The sequence below is a fragment of the Podarcis pityusensis genome (genome assembly GCF_964106645.2).
Source record: "Podarcis pityusensis genome assembly, chromosome: 5".
In the NCBI taxonomy this organism is placed as follows: Eukaryota; Metazoa; Chordata; class Lepidosauria; order Squamata; family Lacertidae; genus Podarcis; species Podarcis pityusensis.
The window spans coordinates 14,169,295-14,191,959 of NC_138032.1; the positions used below are offsets into that span (position 1 = coordinate 14,169,295).

The 22,665-nt window shown below is 43.7% G+C and overlaps 1 protein-coding gene across 2 annotated transcripts in view; it reads right to left on the reverse strand.

Annotated features, from left to right (window-relative positions):
- Window positions 1–872: 872 nt before the first annotated feature.
- The window catches only part of FNDC3B (fibronectin type III domain containing 3B), a 282,075-nt gene continuing 260,282 nt past the window's right edge, over window positions 873–22,665 (reverse strand). For both annotated transcript variants that reach the window (XM_081007808.1, XM_081007807.1), the window contains exons 24-26: window positions 17,323–17,489; window positions 14,777–14,904; window positions 873–5,406 (exon numbers count right to left, since the gene is read on the reverse strand). In XM_081007808.1, the coding sequence (XP_080863934.1) occupies window positions 5,095–5,406; window positions 14,777–14,904; window positions 17,323–17,489 (607 nt within the window). In that variant the 3' untranslated portion in view covers window positions 873–5,094. The remainder of the gene's footprint in view (window positions 5,407–14,776; window positions 14,905–17,322; window positions 17,490–22,665) is intronic.

The window sequence follows — 22,665 nt, forward strand, 5'->3', positions numbered from 1 at the left end:
CTTGGTGGAGGCCAGTGGCGTAGCATGGATTGCAAGCACCCGGGGCCACACAGAGAGGTGGGAGGGAAACAGACAGAGTATGCGTGTACGTTCAACTGCCTAGCGGTGTCTGCGTCACCCAGGAGACTGCAGCAAAGCAACAGAAGAGCTGTGTTGAGGCAGCACAGGGTGCTGAAATTTTGCACCCGCTAACCATTTCCCGCCTGGGGCCACCACCCTGGTGGCCCCCCACGCTACGCCACTGAACCTAGCCAACCTCTAGGTGTGCCCCTGCATAGAGTTACACCAGATACGACACTAAATGGTACCAAGTCACCCAAACGTAGCTGGCGTGTTCTCAGAACCTGCTTCCTGAAGGCGACAGTGATGTTCAAAGTGCTAAATTTGATCCTGAAAACAAGACATTTGTTTAGACGGCCTTGATTGCTCATAAGCATTCATCCCCCCCCCCCAGGTTGTTTCCTTGTGAAAGCTACCTCCCAGGGAGCCAGGCATGAGTACGATCCATTCCGTTTCTTATCTTTTCAGTCATTTTCCACATTGTTGCCTGCTCTATATTGACATAAAGGATGCAACGTGGAGTCTACAGCAGCCCCCTACAGTCTTTCGCTACACATGGGAGGAGATTGGAATCAACACTCTGTTGAATCTGTAGAAGACGAGCTCCTTGACAGGTTTTTAACACCTTGACACTTACGCAATAGAAGGGAAGGAGATGGATCAAGTTCGCCACTTAGCAAGATGAACAGGACTGGCCTCAAAGGCTGCTACTGACCACAGCCCAATAGACTTGGTCCTTCTCTTTGCCACTGCAACCTATTCATAAGGCTATCGGTGGCTACCAGGCACAGGAAAAGGAATCTTGCTATCAATAAAGAATTAAAACATTTATTGGGCATAAATATATTACATATACACTACAGATACAGATACATACATAGCGTAATATTTGCAAAAATCTATACATTAAAATCGATATGGCAGTTTTAATACAATGCGTATGAAATAGTTAAATTTACAATACAAGAAAACTTGTGATTATTTCTCTCAAGAGTTGAAAAGCTTGGAATGTATATGTCCTATTAGTGAGGTAAAAAAACAAAACAAAAAAACCCAAAAGAAAAACCAACCCTTTTATTATTATCATTTATTTATTTTTTCAATTTAAAGAATTGTGCAAGGATAATGTTCGGAAACATTCAATTTAGGGCACTTTTCCCATGATAACAGTGAATACTGATTTACTGTCGCTGACGAAAACAGGATTAGAAAACTACAACATTTCAAGTTCATAAAGGACAAAGGCAGATAATATAAAAATGTTTCTTTTCCTCTTAAATAGTTTCTTAAAATACTTTCCCCACTTTGCATTTTTTTATTTTTTTATTTTTACAATTCCTTTTAAAGTCTACAGGATTGGGAATGGGGAGCTTGCCTGTACACAGCTGAGACTGATTTTGGGCCGGGACAGACGTACAGTATAAGGAAATATAACAAAGCCATCAGCAGAAACAAGTCTGCTGTTTACGGAGGCAGAATCAGGAATGATTTGGATTTGCAACACTTTTATTCTACATCTGCATCAGAGAGGTTAGTTCTAGTCAATCCCTATGGCGTAAATGGCAGTGTTTGCAAAGAGAACCATACATGTCACCCCACGATATTTCATGGATCATGGCAGTGTGTGTGGAAGGGGGGAGAGGGCTAAGGAAGAGACATTTGATTTTCGAAACTACAATAAAAATACGTAACAAATTATTTTAAATACTTTCTCGATAATAAAGTGTTACAGACTTCCCTCCTCGTCACATTTATTCAACCTTATGTAAAACTACAATTCCATATCTTTTATTTTTAAACACTCAAAATGTATAAATCTCAATTTCTAGAGCGCCTTTACAAAGTTTACAGTAGTTTGTTTCCCACTCAGTTTTAAAGGTGTTAGGAGATTTTTGCTGTAGTGAACCAGTTTTTTTTTTGGTGGGGTTGTGGGGGGGTGGAGGAGGAAGAGTGGGGGGTGGGGAAGGTACCTCTACAAAATTGTGGCTTTCCCAATGATCAGCTTTCAAAACCAGCTGGCCCCACTCCAGATAAAAGTTAGCTACAGCGAAGACCAAGGGCGATACATTGCTTAGACATTAGAAACCATGGGAGCCCAACATCCCAGGACTCGCTTCTCCCATTAAGTTCAATGAAATTTATGCACAACTAACTTTTTCTAGAAGGGGCACTTCCCCCTCCCCTTAAACAGACAAAATTTCACCAAAACAACATGTCCGGAACTTATATTTGTGGTCACCCAAATTGCATACAAGAAATAAATTTAAATTAAAACACACACATATAAACACCACTAGGAACATTTGACAAGCCATTGACTTTGGCCAAAGGAAGTGGGGAAGAGAAAGAGGCAAGTTAAGCTCAATACCATTAGTTTTCTAGGCAAATTTATAAACTAACGATAGTCAATAACAAGATACAGAACCTTTGTACTAGTTTGCTACATCTAGAGAGGCACAAAGAATAATTTGTCAAACCTTAGAACATCCTTCCAAGAGATGGTCATATTTTTCATTTCACTTTAGTTTTGGCTACATGTAAACTTTTCGGTCGTTGATCAAGCGTATAATTCGACAAGCTCTGATACTAGACAAAACCCCACAGATAATTCAGTTTCAAAGCCATTCCACAGCAAGATGCTTGGCTTATCAGGCCCCATATCAGAGGGGAGGGGTTCGTTCTTTTTGGCAATTAATATACTAAGACACTCCCATTATTTTTTTCCCCAAAAATGCACAAGTAAAATTGTAAGAAGCTTAATAATCCTAGGAATGCTGATGTCGGTAAACCTACACTTATATAAAACAAAAACTGACAATAAAATAAAATTGAAAATATAACATGCTACAAAGGAAGGGGGCGGGGAAAATTTAGTACATAAGTACACTTTTTATTTATTTTATTTTTTTACAATAAATAATAAGATTGCACTGTAATTGGCATTTAAAGTACTGTATGCAGTATATAGTATAAATAAACCTAGATCAAAAATAATGTTGGTTCCCCCATTACTTTGGTTATGGGAATATATGCTACTACAGGGACACTGCGTCGTAGCTAACATAGAGGACAGAAGAGCCAAGCCATACCAAAGACAGCAAAAATATACAAAATGATTATTTCTGTTTGTTTTCTCCTTTTAAAAAGCAGGGATATACAAAGTGTTGGAACTTCTCTGACAGCTGCCCTGCCAGGCCAGGAGTCGCGAGGCAGATGTCTGCCCTGTGCAAGCGCTGCAGAAACGCAACTCGAGTCCGTTGCGACTCGGGGCCGTGTTTACAAGGGAAAAGTTCCTGGCCCTGTGTCTGCTACGCCCTTTTGGAATCCACTCGCCCCTCCTGCCTATCAATATCCCTGAGGCACTTGGACAACATTGATATTGTGTAAATAAGCCAATGATTCATATATCAAGGATTTTGATGGACTGGATAAACACGGCCATCAGGGCCAGTGATGTAAAGACAATGTTCCGAAAGGAAGAAAAGAAAAGAAAACAACACAACCCTGACGTTGGCTCTCGCAATGGGTCACATTTGCTGCGGGAAGAGCACAAGCTTAAGGCTGGACTGAGATATTATGGGATGCACACTGAAGATAGCGGCCGCCCTGCTTTCTCTTCTTTCGTTTCTCCCTACTTACTGCAACATGGGTGATGCAGTGTGTGTGCCCCGGAACATCGCCCAGGAAGCAGCAGCCTCGAGAAGTTGAGTGGGTCTAGAGGACATCTTGCAATGCGCCGAAGTCACATCCCGCGTTTTGTCGGGGCAGGCGCTTCCTGGGAGAGGAGCAGGTTGTGACGCTCTGCAATGCCTCACATTCAAATTATGCCTCCTCGGAGGCCTCATTCCCAGGTTTCCCCAACACAGATGGGCGTCTTTTTCCTCCCCTCTTAAGTGGCTGACTGAACAATTACTTAACGTCAAAAAGGTAATAATACTTAATATAAATAGCAAAGGCAGCAAGCTCTCTCTTGCCAGTTCTAAACATATAAATCAAGGTGAATATATCTAGTGATTGGATTAAGAGTATATACAAAGGCAAACAAGTTAAAAGCAGCTTTATTTTTTCTTTTTCTTTTTTTAAAAAAAGACCAGCTGGACATGGGAGTAACTATTGCACAATGCCCTCTTAAAATTACCGCTATAAAATAAAATAAAGAAATGGTAGGGACTGTAATGCTTTGTCACTTATAAAGCTATCTGGTTATCGGATCTGTTATGCAGGCAGCTCATAGTGCGCAAACAACTGGAATAAAGAGATTATTATTATTATTTTTAAATGAACTTCATGTTGCAGGATAAATTATTTGGATTGAAATGTGCTAAATATATAGTTGATAATGTAGCGGAGTTTAAATTTTTTTTTTTTAACAATGTAGAAAGAAAGGGGTGAGGGAAGGGGTGAGGGAAGGAGGAGAAAAATGTAGTGGATATCATTGTATGCAAAGTTGATTAATTACTGTTTTTGTCCAACACTGTGTATCGCCGAACGCCACATTCTAACCGCAATGCTATACTTGGTGATTAAGGCTTGTAGATGCGGAAGAGCTGAAAGCAGATATTCTAATGTAATAAAACTTGCAACTTAAAAGACTGCAATGATGTTAGCGAAACAGAAACAAAAACGAAAATAACCCCAAGAAAGTGAAGGCAAATTGGTTACATTTCTGAATCCATTGAAAGCAAAGTAACAAATACAGAATAGATTATTTTTTTAAAAATAAAAATAAAAAAGGCGAAAAACAAACCAGGCTACTTGCTTTTGGTATCTGCCCTGGATATTTCTGACCACTTCCTAGTGTTCTGAGTTTCGAAAAGGAACACCCGAACTCCCAGTATTTCCTAAATAGGGCTTTATCCCTATGCCCACCCCATCCCACGTTAATCCAGGAAAAATGTATAAAATGTATTGGAAAACACCACTGGGGGGAAAAAGAGAGGAGGAGAAAATAAAATAAAATAAGAGGAATATCTGAATAAAACATGTGGATAATGCGTAGCATTAGTTAAAATGATACCTTTGTAATGGGACTCTTTACTTCATAAACAAATACTGTAATATAAAGGCAAATAAGATGGAGACGCTGGCAAAGCCGAGGACTAGGAGGGCAGCAAACTGTTCGTCCGAAGGCATCATACTTTTCGTCTTTGCGTCATCTATCCTCCCCATTTCCCCCGTGAGCATCAGCTCCCTCCGCTGGAGCAGAAAGGCAACAGATGGGCTGAAAGGTCCGTTAAGTTCTTGTGAGGTATCCAAGCACCGGCGGCAAACACACACGCGGAATCGGTAGTCTGTGTTTGTCTGAAGGCCTGAGATTTGGAACGTCGTCTCGTCTCCCTTGTACACCTTTGGGGAACAAACGACAAAAAAAAAAAAGATTGCTCAGGGATCAGGTCCAGACACACACACGCACACAACGGCTAGTAGCTAGGTATCTCGGAAACTTTCAATTCCCAAATACCGGGGGTGGTGGTAAATGCTGTGAAACAGGAGACAAGGAAAGATGACCAGTTTCTGCTGAAAATTGGAAATAATACTTTATAGAAAGCTGCACAACTTATCCACCTACTATTTATTTATAAAATGTCTGCTTTACTTCTTCGCAGAGGCTCTGCGGCAGCAACCCATGTGTATGCCAAAAACATGTGTGCGCACAGGAATTATACTTAAAAAACCACAAAGTAACTGAAAGGGCGGTAGCTTATCATTTAATTTTAACGTTTTTTCATTACGATGGTAAGTTGCCCAGACAACTTTGCTGTTGTGAGGCATACGAACAAGCAAACTGTATAAAGTTGTACCCTGCATTTTATAAAACTGGGCATAGGGTGGTTGTATCATGGAGCATCATGCCAGGGCTTGTATGCATTTCATCTTGGGCATGTACAAGATATATACAGTCATACTTCGGGTTACAGCCACTTCAAGTTGCATTTTTTCGGGTTGCGGACTGCCGAAACACGGAAGTACCAGAACGGGTTACTTCCGGGTTTCGGCAGTCGCGCATGCGCAGAAGTGCTAAATCACACTTTGCGCATAAGCGCCGAATCGCAACCCGCGCGTGCACAGACACGGGTTGCGAACGTGCATCCTGCACGGATCACATTCGCAACCCGAGCGTCCGCTATATGTCCCAAAAGGCTTTTAGCAGTAAAAGCAATGTTTGGGGCAATCCCTCGTTATCAGTACAAGTTGCTTTTCAGTCATTTATCTTACATGTAGCAACCAACAATCAGACCCGACTTTCTGCAGGGACAGTGGAAAACCCCTTATACAAAAGACAGGACATTTATTACAGTGATTCAATAGATGGGATATGAGTTGTCAAAAGCTGACTCAGGGTTTTCCTGTCAGATGGAAGGGTGATTGTCGTCCTGTGATGGTAATCATGCACTGGCAGAGCTTGGAACAAAATCTCTGTCCGTTCATGTGCAATGCTGCAATGAGAGCCAGCCACAAGTTATACCAGACAGCATGACCTATGGGGGACTCAAAGCAAGGAAGGTTAAATAGTTTCCCCAGTCCCTGGTCCCATTCACTGCAGTGTTTATTTGTCAGATAATGTTGCAATGAAATGATCAGCAATCTGCATGTGCAATCCACACATAATTGCTATAATTACAAACAGGGAGTAAATGTGTACTTGACACACACAATACATGTATCATAGCAGGCATTATTCATTTTTAAGATAGCAATTGATGAATTACTCCTTCCATCCAAAGAGTTGCAAAGTGAGTAGAGTTGCCCTCCTACGTACACAAGACAGGTAGGAAAACAATGTAAAAAAGTTTCTTTCGGGTGCACTTACTGATATCATTATTAAGATTGCTACTGAGATTTCACCAATTCAAGCTAATAAAACACAGGGAAGCTATGACTCAGTGAATATGAATCACTAAGTGGGAGAAAATATGAATCTGCATAAATGCCTGGCACGGGGTATTCAGATTTAGGTGGCAGAAAAAGCCAATAGGGATTTTGCAACAACCTTTGTAAATAACAAACCACTTTTCAACAATTTAGGGAGCAAGTAGTCAATATTTTAAATTTTAACGGTGAAGTGCTATGACGTGACACCTGTTGCTTAAGCCCTGGATTTAAAAGCTACAGTCTCTTTGGTGGGGGATGACCATCTTCTCTTTACAGCTTCCTTATTTCAACACCGCAGAGATTCAGATTTGCTTCGGTGTAAAGAACTCTCTTTACACCGAACTCTCTTTACATCAGGAGATGCAACAGAATGTTGTGGTTCCAAGCTGCTAGGTGCATGTCAATATTATAAGTATATTGAATCTGGCTTGGTAGCGAACAGGCAGCCAGCGATGTTTTTTGAACAAAGGTGTTCCTGGCAGGCTGTACCACTGCATTCTGCACCAGCCACCACTTCCACAACAGTCCCAGCTTTGAGGTCATCTGTGAATGGATCACTGTGGCCAGACTCTCCGAGCCCTGGGAGAGGAAACTGTAGCCACCGCTCTTCTCCAGTTGTTCTGCTGTTGTGCTAAACCATGGTTTGGCTTAAGCCCATCGTTCAAACACGGGCTTGTGGTTTCTGGGCTCTCTCAGACAAACTTTTATAACTCATGGTTAGTCTAGAGTAAGTTAAACCACGAGTCCAGGTTTGGAAAACCAGTGCAGCTCAGAACAATCAGGGAAGAGCAAAGAGACCCCCTTTTGGCGGTCGTTGCCCCTCAGGGCAACACTAACTCGGGGTGTTCATTTCATATTGCCCATGCTTTGATGTTCAGCCAGCCCTGATCTCCACTCCACCATGGATAAATTTTGTGGGATTTCTGTCGTGCTGACCAGCACAACCGCCATATTACTTATTATGCTGGACCATTTCGCACCATTCCTCGTGACCTCCACTCTTGTTTTGTTGGAGCTTTGGTAATAGAAAAGGTCACCTGTTGTAACGCATGACTCTCTTGCTTGGTTTTCGACTTCCATGTCGGCTGATAGGGGAAAAGGCATAGCTGAGAATGGCTACTAGGCTCAGGAAAAGTACAGCACCAAGTTTGTCTTCTTCGTTCGGTTTGTTTACGTCTGAAATCGCGCCTGCCAATTGCACCGCCACACGCCCTCACTGTCGCACGCTAAAAGCAGGATCATCAGGCAATTACGGCAACAAAACAAACCTTGCAGTGCCATCTGCATGCATGGGAAAGTGCCAAAAGCCCATTCACTTCTACGCAAATTTGCCAACAGAGCTCCCCACCCCTCTACAACCACCGGGGGGTGGGGCTTGTTTCTTTTAAAGCTAGTCCTCTTTGTTTTTGTGCTGCAGGTAAGTGCAAAGTGAGAAAGAGGCAGGTTATCGCCCTTCCTCCCCTCACCCATGTTCTATTGCTTTGTGTCATCTCAGGACAACTGCTTTGCAAGTAGCTTGCAATCATTTGGAAAAGCAAACAGGGACAATTTGCTTTGCTCACTCTCTCTCCCCCTTCATTGCACCCTATGTCTGTATTATGCAACAAGTTTGCCATGATTGTGCCTGAAATTATATAAAATCGAATCCCTATGGAATCCAGGAACAGCACAACTATGGGGGAGAGCTACAGCTCCGTGTCAGAACATCTGCTTTTCATGCACAGGGTCCACGACTCAACCCTGGGATCTCCAGTTAGCACAGGGACAGACTTCTGGCTTAAACCCTGGAGCAACACTACCAGTCAGAGCAGACAATATTGAACTAGATGGACCAATGGTCTGAAAGAAAGCAGCCTTAAAAACTAGAAGCATGCGCGCTCTCTCTATGTACACACAAGATACTCAGCTCTTCATCCTGAACAAGCCCTGTGTTAAGTTGTGGGCGAACATATCAGACGACACAGCGATTCTTCAACAGCTCTTGTTTATTCAGAGGCCAGAATAGAACTGAACTGAAGAGCTCAGTCAGCCTGCTTATATAGAGCTCCAGAACAACGTAACTGTTGCAACTTTCTAAAACTATCCAATCACTGAACGTCACTTTTGATCCTTCATTTGCATACAAACTATCCAATCACTGAACGTCACTTTTGATCCTTCATTTTCATACTTATCTACAGTATCCCCCTGCTGGCCCAGGGTGAGAACTTCAGTACATAACCCCCTGTGCTTGTATGGTGTGACTACCAACATCTTAATACACCGCCCCCCAGTCCTAATTTCCACTGCAGAGAAGTGTTGCACGACTTATTAACTTAACGCCTTTGAAAACTTTGCATATCAGCAGTGCGGTATAAAACTAATTGCTCTCATTTCTGACTTATCCTCAAAGCAGCCAAACAAAGCAGAGGGAGGGACGTTTGCGTTAAAGAGGCAAAAAACACACGACCACCACCAGCAGCAGATCAGAGCTGGGATCAATACTGGCCATCACTCCTGGCGAAAAAGAATACACGTGGAGCCTACACTCAATACTGAGGCAAAAAATAACACTCATAAAAACTAGAAAGGGGGCACTTATATAACAAAATGGTTCTTGAGGAGGAAGTGTTATTATCTCCCTCAGAGTTGCAGTTGATTGCCAGACAAACACCTATTCAAGAGAGAGATACTAACAATTGCAGCTCTGATCAATATCCTAAGACTGATTATCTTTATCAATGAGCAAGAGCAAGCCGATAATGTGAGCAAGATATGCACGTTCCTCTGCCAAATTCAGACCTACTTTTTTGACAAATACTGCCACTTGTGACATTCCTTGAGGTATTTTGTAGCAAAACAGACAAGGGAGCCTCGTGGCTCTTTTTTAACAACCGACAAATTAATTACGGCATGAGGGACAGGAAGCAAGAGGTGGTGTCGTGAGCTTCATGCAATCGGCCTTGGGAATGCTGTAACAGTTCAGTGATGTTAATTGTACTGTTTGCCGTTTATTGTGGTATTACTTCAGTTGTTGCTGTTTTTATATCCACGTTGCTAAGGCTAACAGCAAAAAAACAACACACCAGCGATAAATGTGCTTGAGTGTTCTGCAAACAAGAGAGGGGGGCGGTGAAAGCAGGGAGAAGATGCGCCTCAAACACGACCCCTCGGTCGCAGCTTCTGCTTAAATAAATAATAAAAGAAGAGTATGTGGCTGCATGCTTCCTACTTATTAAAAAGCGACCTTAGCACACGCGCCGCTTTCTTACAGCTCGGACTTGCAGTTGCCTTTATGTTACGCAGTTGCTCTGGGAGGCAGTCAAAAGTTTCGGCCGCTTTAACTGGGAACAAGCGTTTTCACTGTTTGCGTCTATTTTGCAGGAAGGCCTCTTTGCCTCTCTGCATTCACACAAACTCGAGCACCGTCGCTCTGAGCACGGTGGCAAGTGTGCAAAGACGCAAGTCACAGTCATTGAGGTGAAATCATCCGGCCCACGGCCCTGTCACCCACCTACGGGTTGTAAGCAGCGACACGTTCCGCCAATTTACCCAGAGAGAGTCTTGGCTGTAAACAGGTTCCCCCCCCCCCCAAAAAAAGCAGCGGCAAATGGAGAATGCAAACGGAAAGGCTTTCCAGTTCTTTTACGATAAATGTGTGGCTTCTACCCATTTGGCGATACGCTGCCCAAATGTCTTCTCTCAACATTACCTATTGATTGAGGGAATATTACATTTCCCAGCACTAAAAGGAATTATTATTTTGCATGTGGCTTCCTCCTCCTCCTCCTTCATGAGAGCACATACATTGCTATGAATATTTCCTTGTGCTACTGGACTGCCCTTATTTGTTAACAGTTTAAGCTGCCAACTTAGGGTGGAATGTGAAAAATCCTGAAGAATCCATAAACCATGGATTGTGCATTTTTAATGCTCCTTGTGTGTGCATGTTTTCGTGCCCTTGGACACCTTGCTGAATTTCCTTACTCTTTCTGGAAAACAATGTTTGTGTTGGGAAAAAAATAAAAAATTGTCCAGTAGCACCTTAGAGACCAGTTAAGTTTGTTCTGGGTATAACGAACTTAACAGGTCTCTTAAGGTAATAATTTTTTTTCGACTGCGTCAGACCAACACGGCTACCTACCTGAATCTAGAATGTTTGTGTTGTTTTTCACCAGAACGGCTTTGCTGTTTTTCAATATAACGCAAATTTCTAAGATTGCACTTTGGGGAGCTTGCCTATGGTGAAAGGTTCTTGAGGCAATATACCTAGCCTTGAACAACTTGGGTCCAGGATACCCTAAAGACCCCTTGAGTCCTTATATCCCACCCCCCTCCTTCTACTGACCTTCCTACATTTTGTGAAATGCCTATGGAATCCCTGTCTAGGCAGGCATGGTATGGGCTGGTTTTCAAACACTAAAAATCTATTTTTAACCTGATTTTTTAAATTACTCCTTCAATGCTTTGCATTTAACCTGCTGCTCTCTATCATGTCTCAATTTTCACCTGCTAATTTAGTATCTGTAGTACTTTAAACATCTGATGAGGCTATACCATGTGAGGCTTTTGTGTTTCAGCAAATACTGCGCTTTTCATGTTATGTTTGGATGAATTTTATGATTTTAGCTATTTTGTGAACTGCCTTGGGAGGGCGTGTCACGAGAGAGAAATGAATGACTGGGTATCTATCTGTCTGTAAGCAGTTATGGCAGGAAAATGCCCCTTTTATTTATCTTGTATAGGACTATGTTCTGTTTTAATTGCTTTGAAAGGCATCACTTTTGACAGGCCACTCATTCCAACGCGGTACAGGCTTGCACAACAACAGAGGCTGCCTACCGCTTTAGGCCAGCGCACCTATTTGAAATTTTGAGAAAATACTGTGGGCGCCAGTCACAATATGGCTGCCATAGGGCTTAGGTATGAACACAAAATGGCCGCCACACCTGAAAGAGACAGGAACACAAAATGGTATGTGTGTTATGATTCCCTTTGAGTACCCCGATTCAGACCAGGAGTAAGGGGGCAAAGTTTACAATGCTGGATGGTTGCCAAACTGTCTTGAGTCATATAATGAAGAGATGTTGGAAGAAGAATGATAAAGGGGCTAAATATAAATATGAAAATAAGTCTTTATGTTAAAGGGTTGTGAGAATCCAAGAAGCAAAATGTAATTCTAGCATGTTTGAAAATTTTGAGGAGGGACATTGCTTACCCTTATCCACTTAACCCTGACAATATTGCTTTACTTTTTTTGTAAACATTTCTCAGCTTTATTGCTCCAACATGGGTGTTCTCCTTAGGAATTACATTATTTTAAAAATATACCTATATAGTATAACAACAACAACAACAACAACAACAACAACAATATATTTTAAAGGGTGCTAACAGCAGGATGGCTGTATTCCCAGCTGTGTGATGCAATTCACAGATCATCAGAGTTTAGCACTGCACTACTGTAAGAGCAAAGACGTAAGATGCGTATTTTAAAAACTTGCTTTATAGAACAGCAATGTACAATGCCATCAGCCCAGAGGACTGCACACATAATGTCTGCAATCCAGGCTTGAGGGACCCAGCTAGCCTGCATATATTATTTGCAACTCTCCTATTTGCATATTGTCGGTGTGAACCTGCTGGAGGCTAGGCCCACAGCTGGTGATCATGCTGTGCTACTTCTGAGAAGACATTTGTATAATTTCCAGGGGGATATTAGGAGAGGCAGCTTGAAGGCGGTCATCAGTGAAAATGAACCTTAGAAAGAATCAGTGGAAACGTTCTCCTTCAAATCTGTTGAGCCTCCCCGTTATCTGAAACTGGCAATGAAAGGGTGAAGGCAAGCACAAAAAACATTTTACGACTAGTAAAGGAGGGTTAGAATAGTAAAGGAGCGCCTAGACTGCTCTGAAAACAACTTTTTCCCTGTCTTAGAACAATCTCTAGGGAAATGATGTTTCTGCCAGTAACGTTGTTGTTGTTGTTTAGTCGTTTAGTCGTGTCTGACTCTTTGTGACCCCATGGACCAGAGCATGCCAGGCACTCCTGTCTTCCACTGCCTCCCACAATTTGGTCAAACTCATGCTAGTAACTTCGAGAACACTATCCAACCATCTCGTCCTCTGTCATCCCCTTCTCCTTGTGCCCTCCATCTTTCCCAACATCAGGGTCTTTTCCAGGGAGTCTTCTCTTCTCATGAGGTGGCCAAAGTATTGGAGCCTCAGCTTCAGGATCTGTCCTTCCAGTGAGCACTCAGGGCTGATTTCCTTCAGAATGGAGAGGTTTGATCTTCTTGCAGTCCATGGGACTCTCAAGAGTCTCCTCCAGCACCATAATTCAAAAGCAGCAATTCTTTGGCGATAAGCCTTCTTTATGGTCCAGCTCTCACTTCCGCCAGTAACTTGAGTGGTTCCAATTGAATGGTGAAAACCCAGTTAAGGAGGGCACGCAATTAACTAGTGCTTCTTTCCACCAACCCTCCAACCCTAGAGTGTCTTTCAAATAGTTTTGACCAGTGCTATTTTTCTAGAAAAAGAGGTGCTAAAATTCACCATGAATGCGTCCCTTTTTCTCTTAGAATGGCAATGGCACCCACCTGAGAGGTGTCCGAAGTGAATTCCGATAAGTTTCCCCTGAAGAAAGCCCTGGTTTGCATTTTCCTGAGTGTGCAGGCATTCAGATTGTTCCTTGAGATTTTTTGGCTTTTTTGTTACTTTTCCCTTGTATGTTTTAACATTGGGAAGGGCTCGCCTTCAACTCTCATTTTGAGAAATGAGAAAAAAAGGGTAGGCATATATTCAAATACAGTACACTGAAATGCCAGTCGAATCTCATTTCTTTTGATAGTGTTACAAGCTTGGAGGATCAGGAAAATGCTGTGGACGTAATGTGTCTTGATTTCTGTAAGGCTTTTGGTGAAATCCCCCATGATATTTTTGGGGGAAAGCTGATAAAATGTGGGCTGGATGAGGTAACTGTTAGGTGGATTTGTAGCTGGAACCCAAAGATAGTTCCTAATCTTTCTGGGAAAAAGTGACAAGTGGGGTGTCGGAGGGTTCTGTCCTGGGTCTGTTGTTGTTCAACATTTTTGTAAACGACTTGGATGAAGGAATTGAGGGGATGCTCATTCCATTTTCAGTTGACACCAAAGTGGAAGGGGTAGTCAATGCCACAGAAGACAGAACCGGGATTCAAGATGACCTTAATAGATTGGAGAACTGGGCCCAAAATCACAAAATGAAATTCAACAGAGAGAAATGTAACGTTTCGCAATGAGGCAGGAAAAAGTAGCTACACAAATATAAGATAGGGGATTAATATCCTCGTTCACGGGCAGGGTATAATGAATAAAGGTAAAAGGTAAAGGACCCCTGGATGGTTAAGTCCAGTCAAAGGCAACTATGGGGTGTGGCGCTCATCTCGCTTTCAGGCCAAGAGCACCGGCGCTTGTCCGCACACAGCTTTCTGGGTCATGTGGCCAGCATGACTAAACCACTTCTAGCGCAACGGAACACCGTGACAGAAACCAGAGCGCACGGAAATGCTGTTTACCTTCCCACTGCAGCGGCACCTATTTATCTACTTGCACTCGCGTGCTTTCGAACTGCTAGGTTGGCAGGAGCTGAGACAGAGCAACGGGAGCTCACCCCGTCTTGGGGATTCGAACCGCCGACCTTCTGATCAGCAAGCCCAAGAGGCCAGCTGCTTTTCAATTCTGATTATGACTTAACTTTTTTCAAAGATCACCCAATACTCCTACACAAGCCAAAGAATTTAGAGTAATATATGAACTATAAAAGAAACATAAGGAAATCCAGTCTTGCCATATGGACTTTTGGGTAAAAATGCCCTCTTTTCCTACCTGTTTGTACTCAGACTCTCTTCCAACCAGGACTTGCAGAATGTAACTGATAGGGTCTCCCTTCATGGGGGGAACAGCTTCCCAAGCAATTTCACAGGCGTTTCCTTCCAGCTGTCTCACTCGAGGGGCTAAAGACAAGAGATTATAATAATTTTATTCCTTTTCAAGTTTCTAACATCCCGCCCCCCCCCCCCCCAGAATATAGTAAATACAATTAATTCATTCCTCCCACCCATCCGACTTAAAATAAGTGAGAATAGAACATAGATGGTATGGTGAAACAGACAACCAATGGATCGGAACACAGAATGTATTTGCAATGTTTCTTTCAATTTACGGCAACCCATGCATACCCAATCCTAATCCAAAATATTTTCTTATTAGAAAAGTAGAAAACGAATGGAGGAGATATATATAGAGAAAGGAAGAGAGCCATGTGGAAGAATGTGGCTTTTCTTGTTGAAGAAAACAGATATGGTTAAGCTGGGGTTGCCCTACGTCCAGAATTTCCCGGACATATCCGGAATACTGCATTCGTCAGCTGCGTCCGAGTGGAAATTGGCCAAATGTCCGGAAAAATCTGGACATATGGCAGCCCATGTCAGCATCCCCTTCGCAGAGTGGTCAGCAAGATGTCTGTACCCAGCCTAAGAGCATTCTCCATTCCTGTGATTTCCAGCAACTGACATTCAGATAGCCTTTCCCCACCATTCAAGATTCTAATGGAATGGTTACACTCTCAGATGGGCACAGGGACCCTGCTGTTCCTTTTGTACCAAAGGCAAACACGGCAAAGCTTCTGGAACTTGCAGATTCCAGACTGCCATTCAGATTCACGGCATGCATTCTGGGCCCCAGAGGGAAGCATGATTTGTTATCAGCTCACACCCGCACTGCCCTTAGCACAAGCTGATTGTTACTCTTGGGGGGGGGGGGGAGAAATCCTCTTCCATCAAGGCAAAAGCCATCACATGTCACTTAGGGCCCCATCAGCTACAGGAATCTGATTTCTCAATAAAGCATAAAGCTTTCAAGTAGCTGACAATTGCGCAGCCATGCATCTGTCCCCATGACGATCGTCTGTAACAGGGGTAGGCAACCTAAGGCCCGTGGGCCGGATGCGGCCCAATCACCTTCTAAATCCGGCCTGCAGACAGTCCGGGAATCAGCATGTTTTTACATGAGTAGAATGTGTCCTTTTATTTAAAATGCATCTCTGGTTTATTTGTGGGGCATAGGAATTCCTTCATCCCCCCCCCAAAAAAATATGGGGGGGAATACAAGCTGGTTCATGGCGACAGGAACAAATGTTTATTTTAAAAGGAATAAAGGGGGGAGGGGAGCGTGTGGTTGCTGAACAAAACACACCAAAAAGGTCAATGGAAAGCAGTAATGGCAGAAGCCTCAACTCCCATCATGGCAAATCCAAGATATACAAATAATTTATCAGCTGCTCAGGGCTGCATAGTTGGCCTATATCTGCCTTGAGAGACAATGGAGTGTACCTCCAAAGGTGAAGTCAAACCGCTGCCAAACTCTGCGACTGCTGTGGCTGCAGAGACCGGCAACTCATAACTGCTGCCTCCTGAGTTGTTTTTGCTGCGTTACCAGCACCAAAGTGACCTCTCTGGGGCACAAGCCTGGGAAGTATGTAAGGAGGTCCTGCGCTGCCCAGATGACAAGATTCCCCCTCTGATGGGGTCTGAAGGAAAGCGGGGCACTATGTTTGGCTGCAGAAGTTGCCATCCAACAGCCTTAGGGACTCCATTCCCGATTTGTGTAGGGTTTACTCCTTAGCTGCTGCTTCTCCTGAAGACGTCCCACAAGGCAGTGGGTACAGATTTTCCTTGGGGTTTACCCCTGAAGCCTTCCTCACAAATGGGTGTAGCCACAACCCTCAGTGATGAATGAAGTAAAAACAGACTAGCTGCAATGGCTAGGCTCTGACTCCATGGTTTCTCAATACCTTGGTTGTCAAATGCCTTGGTACTCTGATGTTTTGGCCCCCGGAATAAGTGTTCCGGTTTGCGAACGTTTTTCGGAAGCCGAACGTCCGACGCTCCTGCAGCCAATTGGAAGCCACGCCTTGGTTTTCGAACTGTTTTGGGAGTCGAACAGACTCCTGGAACGGATTAAGTTCGAAAACCAAGGTACGACTGTACTCAAGGCTGCTAACCACTCTAGGGGAGAGTGCTGTTGTACTTGTGGGTTTTCCACAGGTATTTCCACGTTCACTGCAGATGTTAATGAGACCTGGGCAGATACGTTACACTTAAAGGTCTAAAAGGAGGATAAGAAAACAACTCATATTGATGAAGCTCTAGCTGGTGTCAAAGCAGGGTAGCTCCAGAACCTCTGTCTTACTTCCCTCTTTTATCAAATGGGGCGAACAATCATGTCCTCTCAACAGTGGACTATTGAGGACAAATGAAATCACAGTGTATGCTACAAGTGCTGTATAGGGTATTAATAATAACTGAAAGAGTCAGGTGGCTGGTTTACTTCCACAGGCGCACAGCCCAAACCAGGAAGTGCGTCTTATTTACCTTTGATGGCGGGGGGAATGGATTTGGTTGTGCTGAAGGTAAATACTTCTGAGAAAGGTCCTTCCCCAGCTTCGTTTACGGCCTGTATTCTGAAAGCGAAGCAGGTGAACTCCATCAACCGTTGTACCTTGTAGGTGTGACTTGGTCCCCTATAGATTGGAATAAATCTGAAAAACACAAGGGGAGAGAGAAGACCAAGTTAGTTGCTATTTACTGCTTCAGAGTGTTTCATTAATTCAATGTGCTCTTTACACACAGCTGTGAACTTTGGATTTGGATCTAGCATGGACTGTCCAGACATACACTGCTTTGACGTTCTGCACTCCTGATTATCAACAGCAGGAGCATAAATTCATGCTGTAGCCGAGTACTAATGTTTCTCGGAAAATATCTGGATTCACAGCATTAAATTGGTTGTAAAAGGGTTGGGCTCAAACATAATACAGCTCAATGGCCAAAAATGTTTCACAATCAATATGAAACTGCTGCAAAGCACACTCACAATGGGGATTGAAAAGAGAGGTTGCAGAAAGTCGGATACCCAGTGGGTCCATTGCAGATGTAAAACTGACTTCCTGCAAATTTTGCAAGTCAGGCTTAGAGCACCCTGCCCCCCCCGTTGCAAATCAACCCTTTGTTTACCTTGTTATAGTAAACCATGGTTAAAGGCCAGCATCTGCTATGATGGTGACGCTAAGCAGTTTTCTTCTTAATTGGATTTGCAAACCCACTTCAAGCCCTGGTTTTGAATTCTGGTTAGTGTTCACCTTGGTTAACACCTTGGAAAACCATTCTCAGGCAAACAAAGGGGGAGCTTACACTGGGAGAGACGTGGGAGGCAGAGGGAGCACTAATTTCCGGGTTTGGCTCACGATTGGCAAAACCATGGTTTGCAGCAAGTTCTGCCAATGACCATGGTGCCACAAACATAGACCTTCTTAAAAAACAACAACCTTAAATACCCAGGAAGGACCAACTGCTTACTACTAATTCATTTCCATCAATAAGTGGCTGTGGAAGAAGCTATTGCGATTTCAAGGCAAATTAACAGGGGAGTCTTCAGTCCTAACCTAAGTTTTTACTCCCTTGGTGTAAACTAGCTTGCCCAAAGTCAGTAGCCTAGTGTCATCCTATGTCCCTGAGCATCTCATGTGTCATCGATTAGCAGCGCACACCACTAGGCAGATAAAATATTTATTTTATATTATTTAGAAAATGTATATACTGCTTAACACTTCTGGCACAGAAGAAAACCCAAGGAAAATGGCAAGCTTATTGAATTTTCATGCTGTCCGTGCACAGGTGCCTTGCTAATCTTCTCTGCAGATCATGTACACAAGAAAGTCAGGGAGAACTACCTAATCAACAATGGACCCGGTTAGCACTACGTCTTTATTTTGGGTTGGATCCAGAGGACAGAGGAGTGGAAAAACACTAATAATATTCAATAAGCACTTCCAGAAGAGCTTGGGCAAGAGTTCATTTAGTGCCATAATAGGATGGCAAGGCGTAGCATCTGTCCCCATTCTACGAGTTTTTGTCATTATCTCTGGATTTAGCCTTTTCACTTTTCTCACACAGTGCTCTAGTATGAAGGGTCACAAAGTCCTATAGTGAAAGAGGAATTCCGCATCAGTCCATCCCTAATACAGAAGGGTGCCTTTGGACCCGACACGTATGTTTTTCAATGTCAGGCTTTCAATATAGTTTCCAATATTGCTTTCGTTCATTCATCTGTTTCAAGCAGACTCATTTATGGTGACAGATACGTACTGTAACTCTTGACCTTGAATATTGTGCCCTGGTTCCAGAGACATCTGGCTGGTCATGGTTGGAAACATGACACTGGACCAGACAAACCTCAGTCTATTCCAGCACCATCCATTCTTATCATCTCCATGCATAATTATCACCCACCTGATTGAATGTTTTGGAAGCCAAGTTTTTAAACCTGGATGCAATGTCAGTCATATGGCATCAGTCGAGAACAGCTAATCAACTCCAGTTTTCAAATTTTCTAACTCACATTTATATTCCACCTTTACTCCAAGGAGCTCGAGGCACTGTACACAATTCTCTTCCCTGTCTCATTTAATCCCTACAACAAATCTGTAATCTGGTTTCTATCCGGCCTTCTACCCAGCATATTGCTCAAGGCAGCTAAACGATTAAAAGAAAATCCATCAAAATGCAAACCGAACCATGCTAGCACCTGCGAGACTTCATGCCCCAAGGCTTCAGATTCCAAGTCCAGGAGTCCCTGACGCCAATTCCACTGGTCAGCACCACCTGCTTCTAAATGAAGCCAGGATGCAAACCAATAGCAGCAAAACTTTCAGGTACTTTGCCGAAACAAGAAAAGGCCATGGGGGGGGGGGGGGAAGAGCCAAAGGAACCCAAACTTGACTTTGCAGTGGGTTTGTCACCAACTGACGCTACATTTTAATGGAAGCTTAGGTTTGGCTGTGGGTTAAACCACAGAGCCTAGGACTTGCCGATCAGAAGGTCGGCGGTTTGAATCCCCGTGACAGGGTGAGCTCCCGTTGCTCGGTCCCTGCTCCTGCCAACCTAGCAGTTCGAAAGCACGTCAAAGTGCAAGTAGATAAATAGGTACCACTCCGGCGGGAAGGTAAACGGCGTTTCTGTGCGCTGCTGTGGTTCGCCAGAAGCGGCTTAGTCATGCTGGCCACATGACCCGGAAGCTGTACGCCGGCTCCCTCGGCCAATAAAGCGAGATGAGCGCCGCAACCCCAGAGTCAGCTACGAGTGGACCTAATGGTCAGGGGTCCCTTTACCTTTACCTAGGTTTTGAAAAGTCTAAATTAGTAAAGCTCAGGGAGCAATGAACTGACGGAGGGGACGGTCCTCAGAAAATTGCCCTCATATCTTTTCTGCATTAGCAACGGGAACCAGCCCTATTTGCTGGCATTCTAATATCAAATAGAACATTAATGTACACACATACAGAACACGGTGTTCCTAGAAAGAATGCTCAGGCATGGCAAGCCTGCAATGTGGTTGTCAATATAAATTTATTCTCCGTAAGGATCTTCCAGGAAACTGTTTGCATGCCACTGTATTGAATTTCCTGTTGACGTTTTAAGACACTCCAGTCAAACTTGGGAAATGTGAATAAAATCACAAACTCCCGTGCTGTACTCTCGGCTTTTGAACATCTATTCAGGATTCCCCCCCCCCTTTTTATTTTTCTTTATTTCAGAGAGATTTTCCTCTTCCCAACAACTTCATTCTAAAAGGAAAGCACCCTAAATCTGCAAGCTTTAAACACCAGGTGAAATTCAGTGGCAAAGATATAAAAAAATGCGATGAGCGATGGCTCCACTACCTAGGTGCAAATTCAACCTCTCTCTTTTTGTACTCCAGGTGAAAAGCGACAGAGAAAGGAGAAAGTGAGAAGGAGAGAATTAATATCCTAATGAGCTAACCTGCTGACCTGAGGCTGTTTGCTCTGGAGCAGAAGCAACCAGGGCATTTGAAAGAGAGGTTTACACACCTCACTAAGCAGCAACCGCTAATAGTTAAATGAGATGTGATTCACATCACAGGGAAGTGCCAGTTTTAAGACAATAAATGCTTCACATCTCCCGCTCTTAAACGAAATTAATGTCAAACCTGCAGCTAATTATGGGATTTCCCCCCACCCCTTCTAATCCATGCTTCAAAACCGCAGCAGATAATTTGCCTATGAACTGAAGAGCACAAAGTTTTGAGAAGTGCTTGAAGCAGAAAAAAGGGGTGAAATCATTAGATGATGTAAAATAGGCAAGCCCAGAGACCTTTTAACGAAGATGGTACACCGGCAAGGAAGTTGCTTTCCAGAGTCTCTCACAGTTTAAGAAAACCAAACCATTTATACGGTGTCAATATTTGACAGGCAGGAGGCGTACAGTGGTACCTCGGGTTAAGAACTTAATTCGTTCTGGAGGTCCGTTCTTAACCTGAAACTGTTCTTAACCTGAGGTACCACTTTAGCTAATGGGGCCTCCTGCTGTCGCACAATTTTTGTTCTCATCCTGAAGCAAAGTTCTTAACCTGAGGTACTATTTCTGGGTTAGCAGAGTCTGTAACCTGAAGCGTCTGTAACGAGGTACCACTGTATATCTATCTCTAGCTATGCTCATCTGGGTTGCAGTATTTGTTTCCTTAGATTTACAGAAGCAACAGAATTATTATTTCCCCACTTTAAAAACACTCCCAGGGGCTTACTTAAAATTACAGAACAAAGTATTTAAAAAAATAATAATTCACCAGTACGCAATCTGTGTGTATAACTGGCTAGGTTGCTGCAAGTTATATCCATCCATGTTGGAGCAGATCCATTGAAATTAATAGACCCAACTTAGCCAAGGACACTGGAGTGCGTCTAACTCTTGAGTAGAAATAACTCCAGCTACAACCACATGTTAAAATCCGGTTGCTATATAGAACTGACGAAACAGTTGTCTGCATACAGAATTCTGGGTTGTAAAACGCCATCTGCCTTAGTTAAACCTACAGGACGTTATTGCAACAGCAAGCAAATGGCGGTTTTAGATTACATACCTGCAGAATTCATTGCCACAAGTTATATTGTGAGAATTAAGTGTCTCTTTGGGGGCACGTAGAGGAGCTCTGAGCTTTGCTTGCAGCAGCAGCACAGTAACTCAGGTCAGCATTTAGGCCATGGGTAGGCAAACTAAGGCCCACGGGCCGGATCAGGCCCAATTGCCTTCAGGATCCAGCCCGCAGGCAGTCCGGGAATCGCTGCATGGATCACCAGCGTGCATGTTCTTTCTCTCTCCCTCACACAGCGGCGGCGGCCGTGCCTCCTCCCTCCCTCCTGGCTTCTCTCTGCCCTGCCTAGAGAAGGAAGGAGGCTGGGCTTTGTTGGTGCCAGCAGCAGCAGTGATCGAGCGGCTGCCATTTTAAGCAGCCCCTCTCCGGAGCCCTTTCGTGTGCCGCTCATTGTTCTTCCGCCACAACCACCAGCCCCTGCTGCTCACAAGACACAGGTAAGCAGCCACCGGGGCTTATGGTGCTCTTGCATCTACCTCCAAAAAACATAGTCCGCCCCCGCCCCCAAGGTCTGAGGGACAGTGGACTGGCCGCCTGCTGAAAAAGTTTGCTGGTCCCTGATTTAGGCTATGCGCATACCATACATTTAAAGCAACTCCCCCTCCCAAGAACCCTGGGAACTGTAGTTTGCCCCTCACAAAACTACATTTCCCTGCATCCTTAACCAAGTACAGTGGTACCTCGGGTTAAGAACTTAATTCGTTCCGGGGGTCCGTTCTTAACCTGAAACTGTTCTTAACCTGAGGTACCACTTTAGCTAATGGGGCC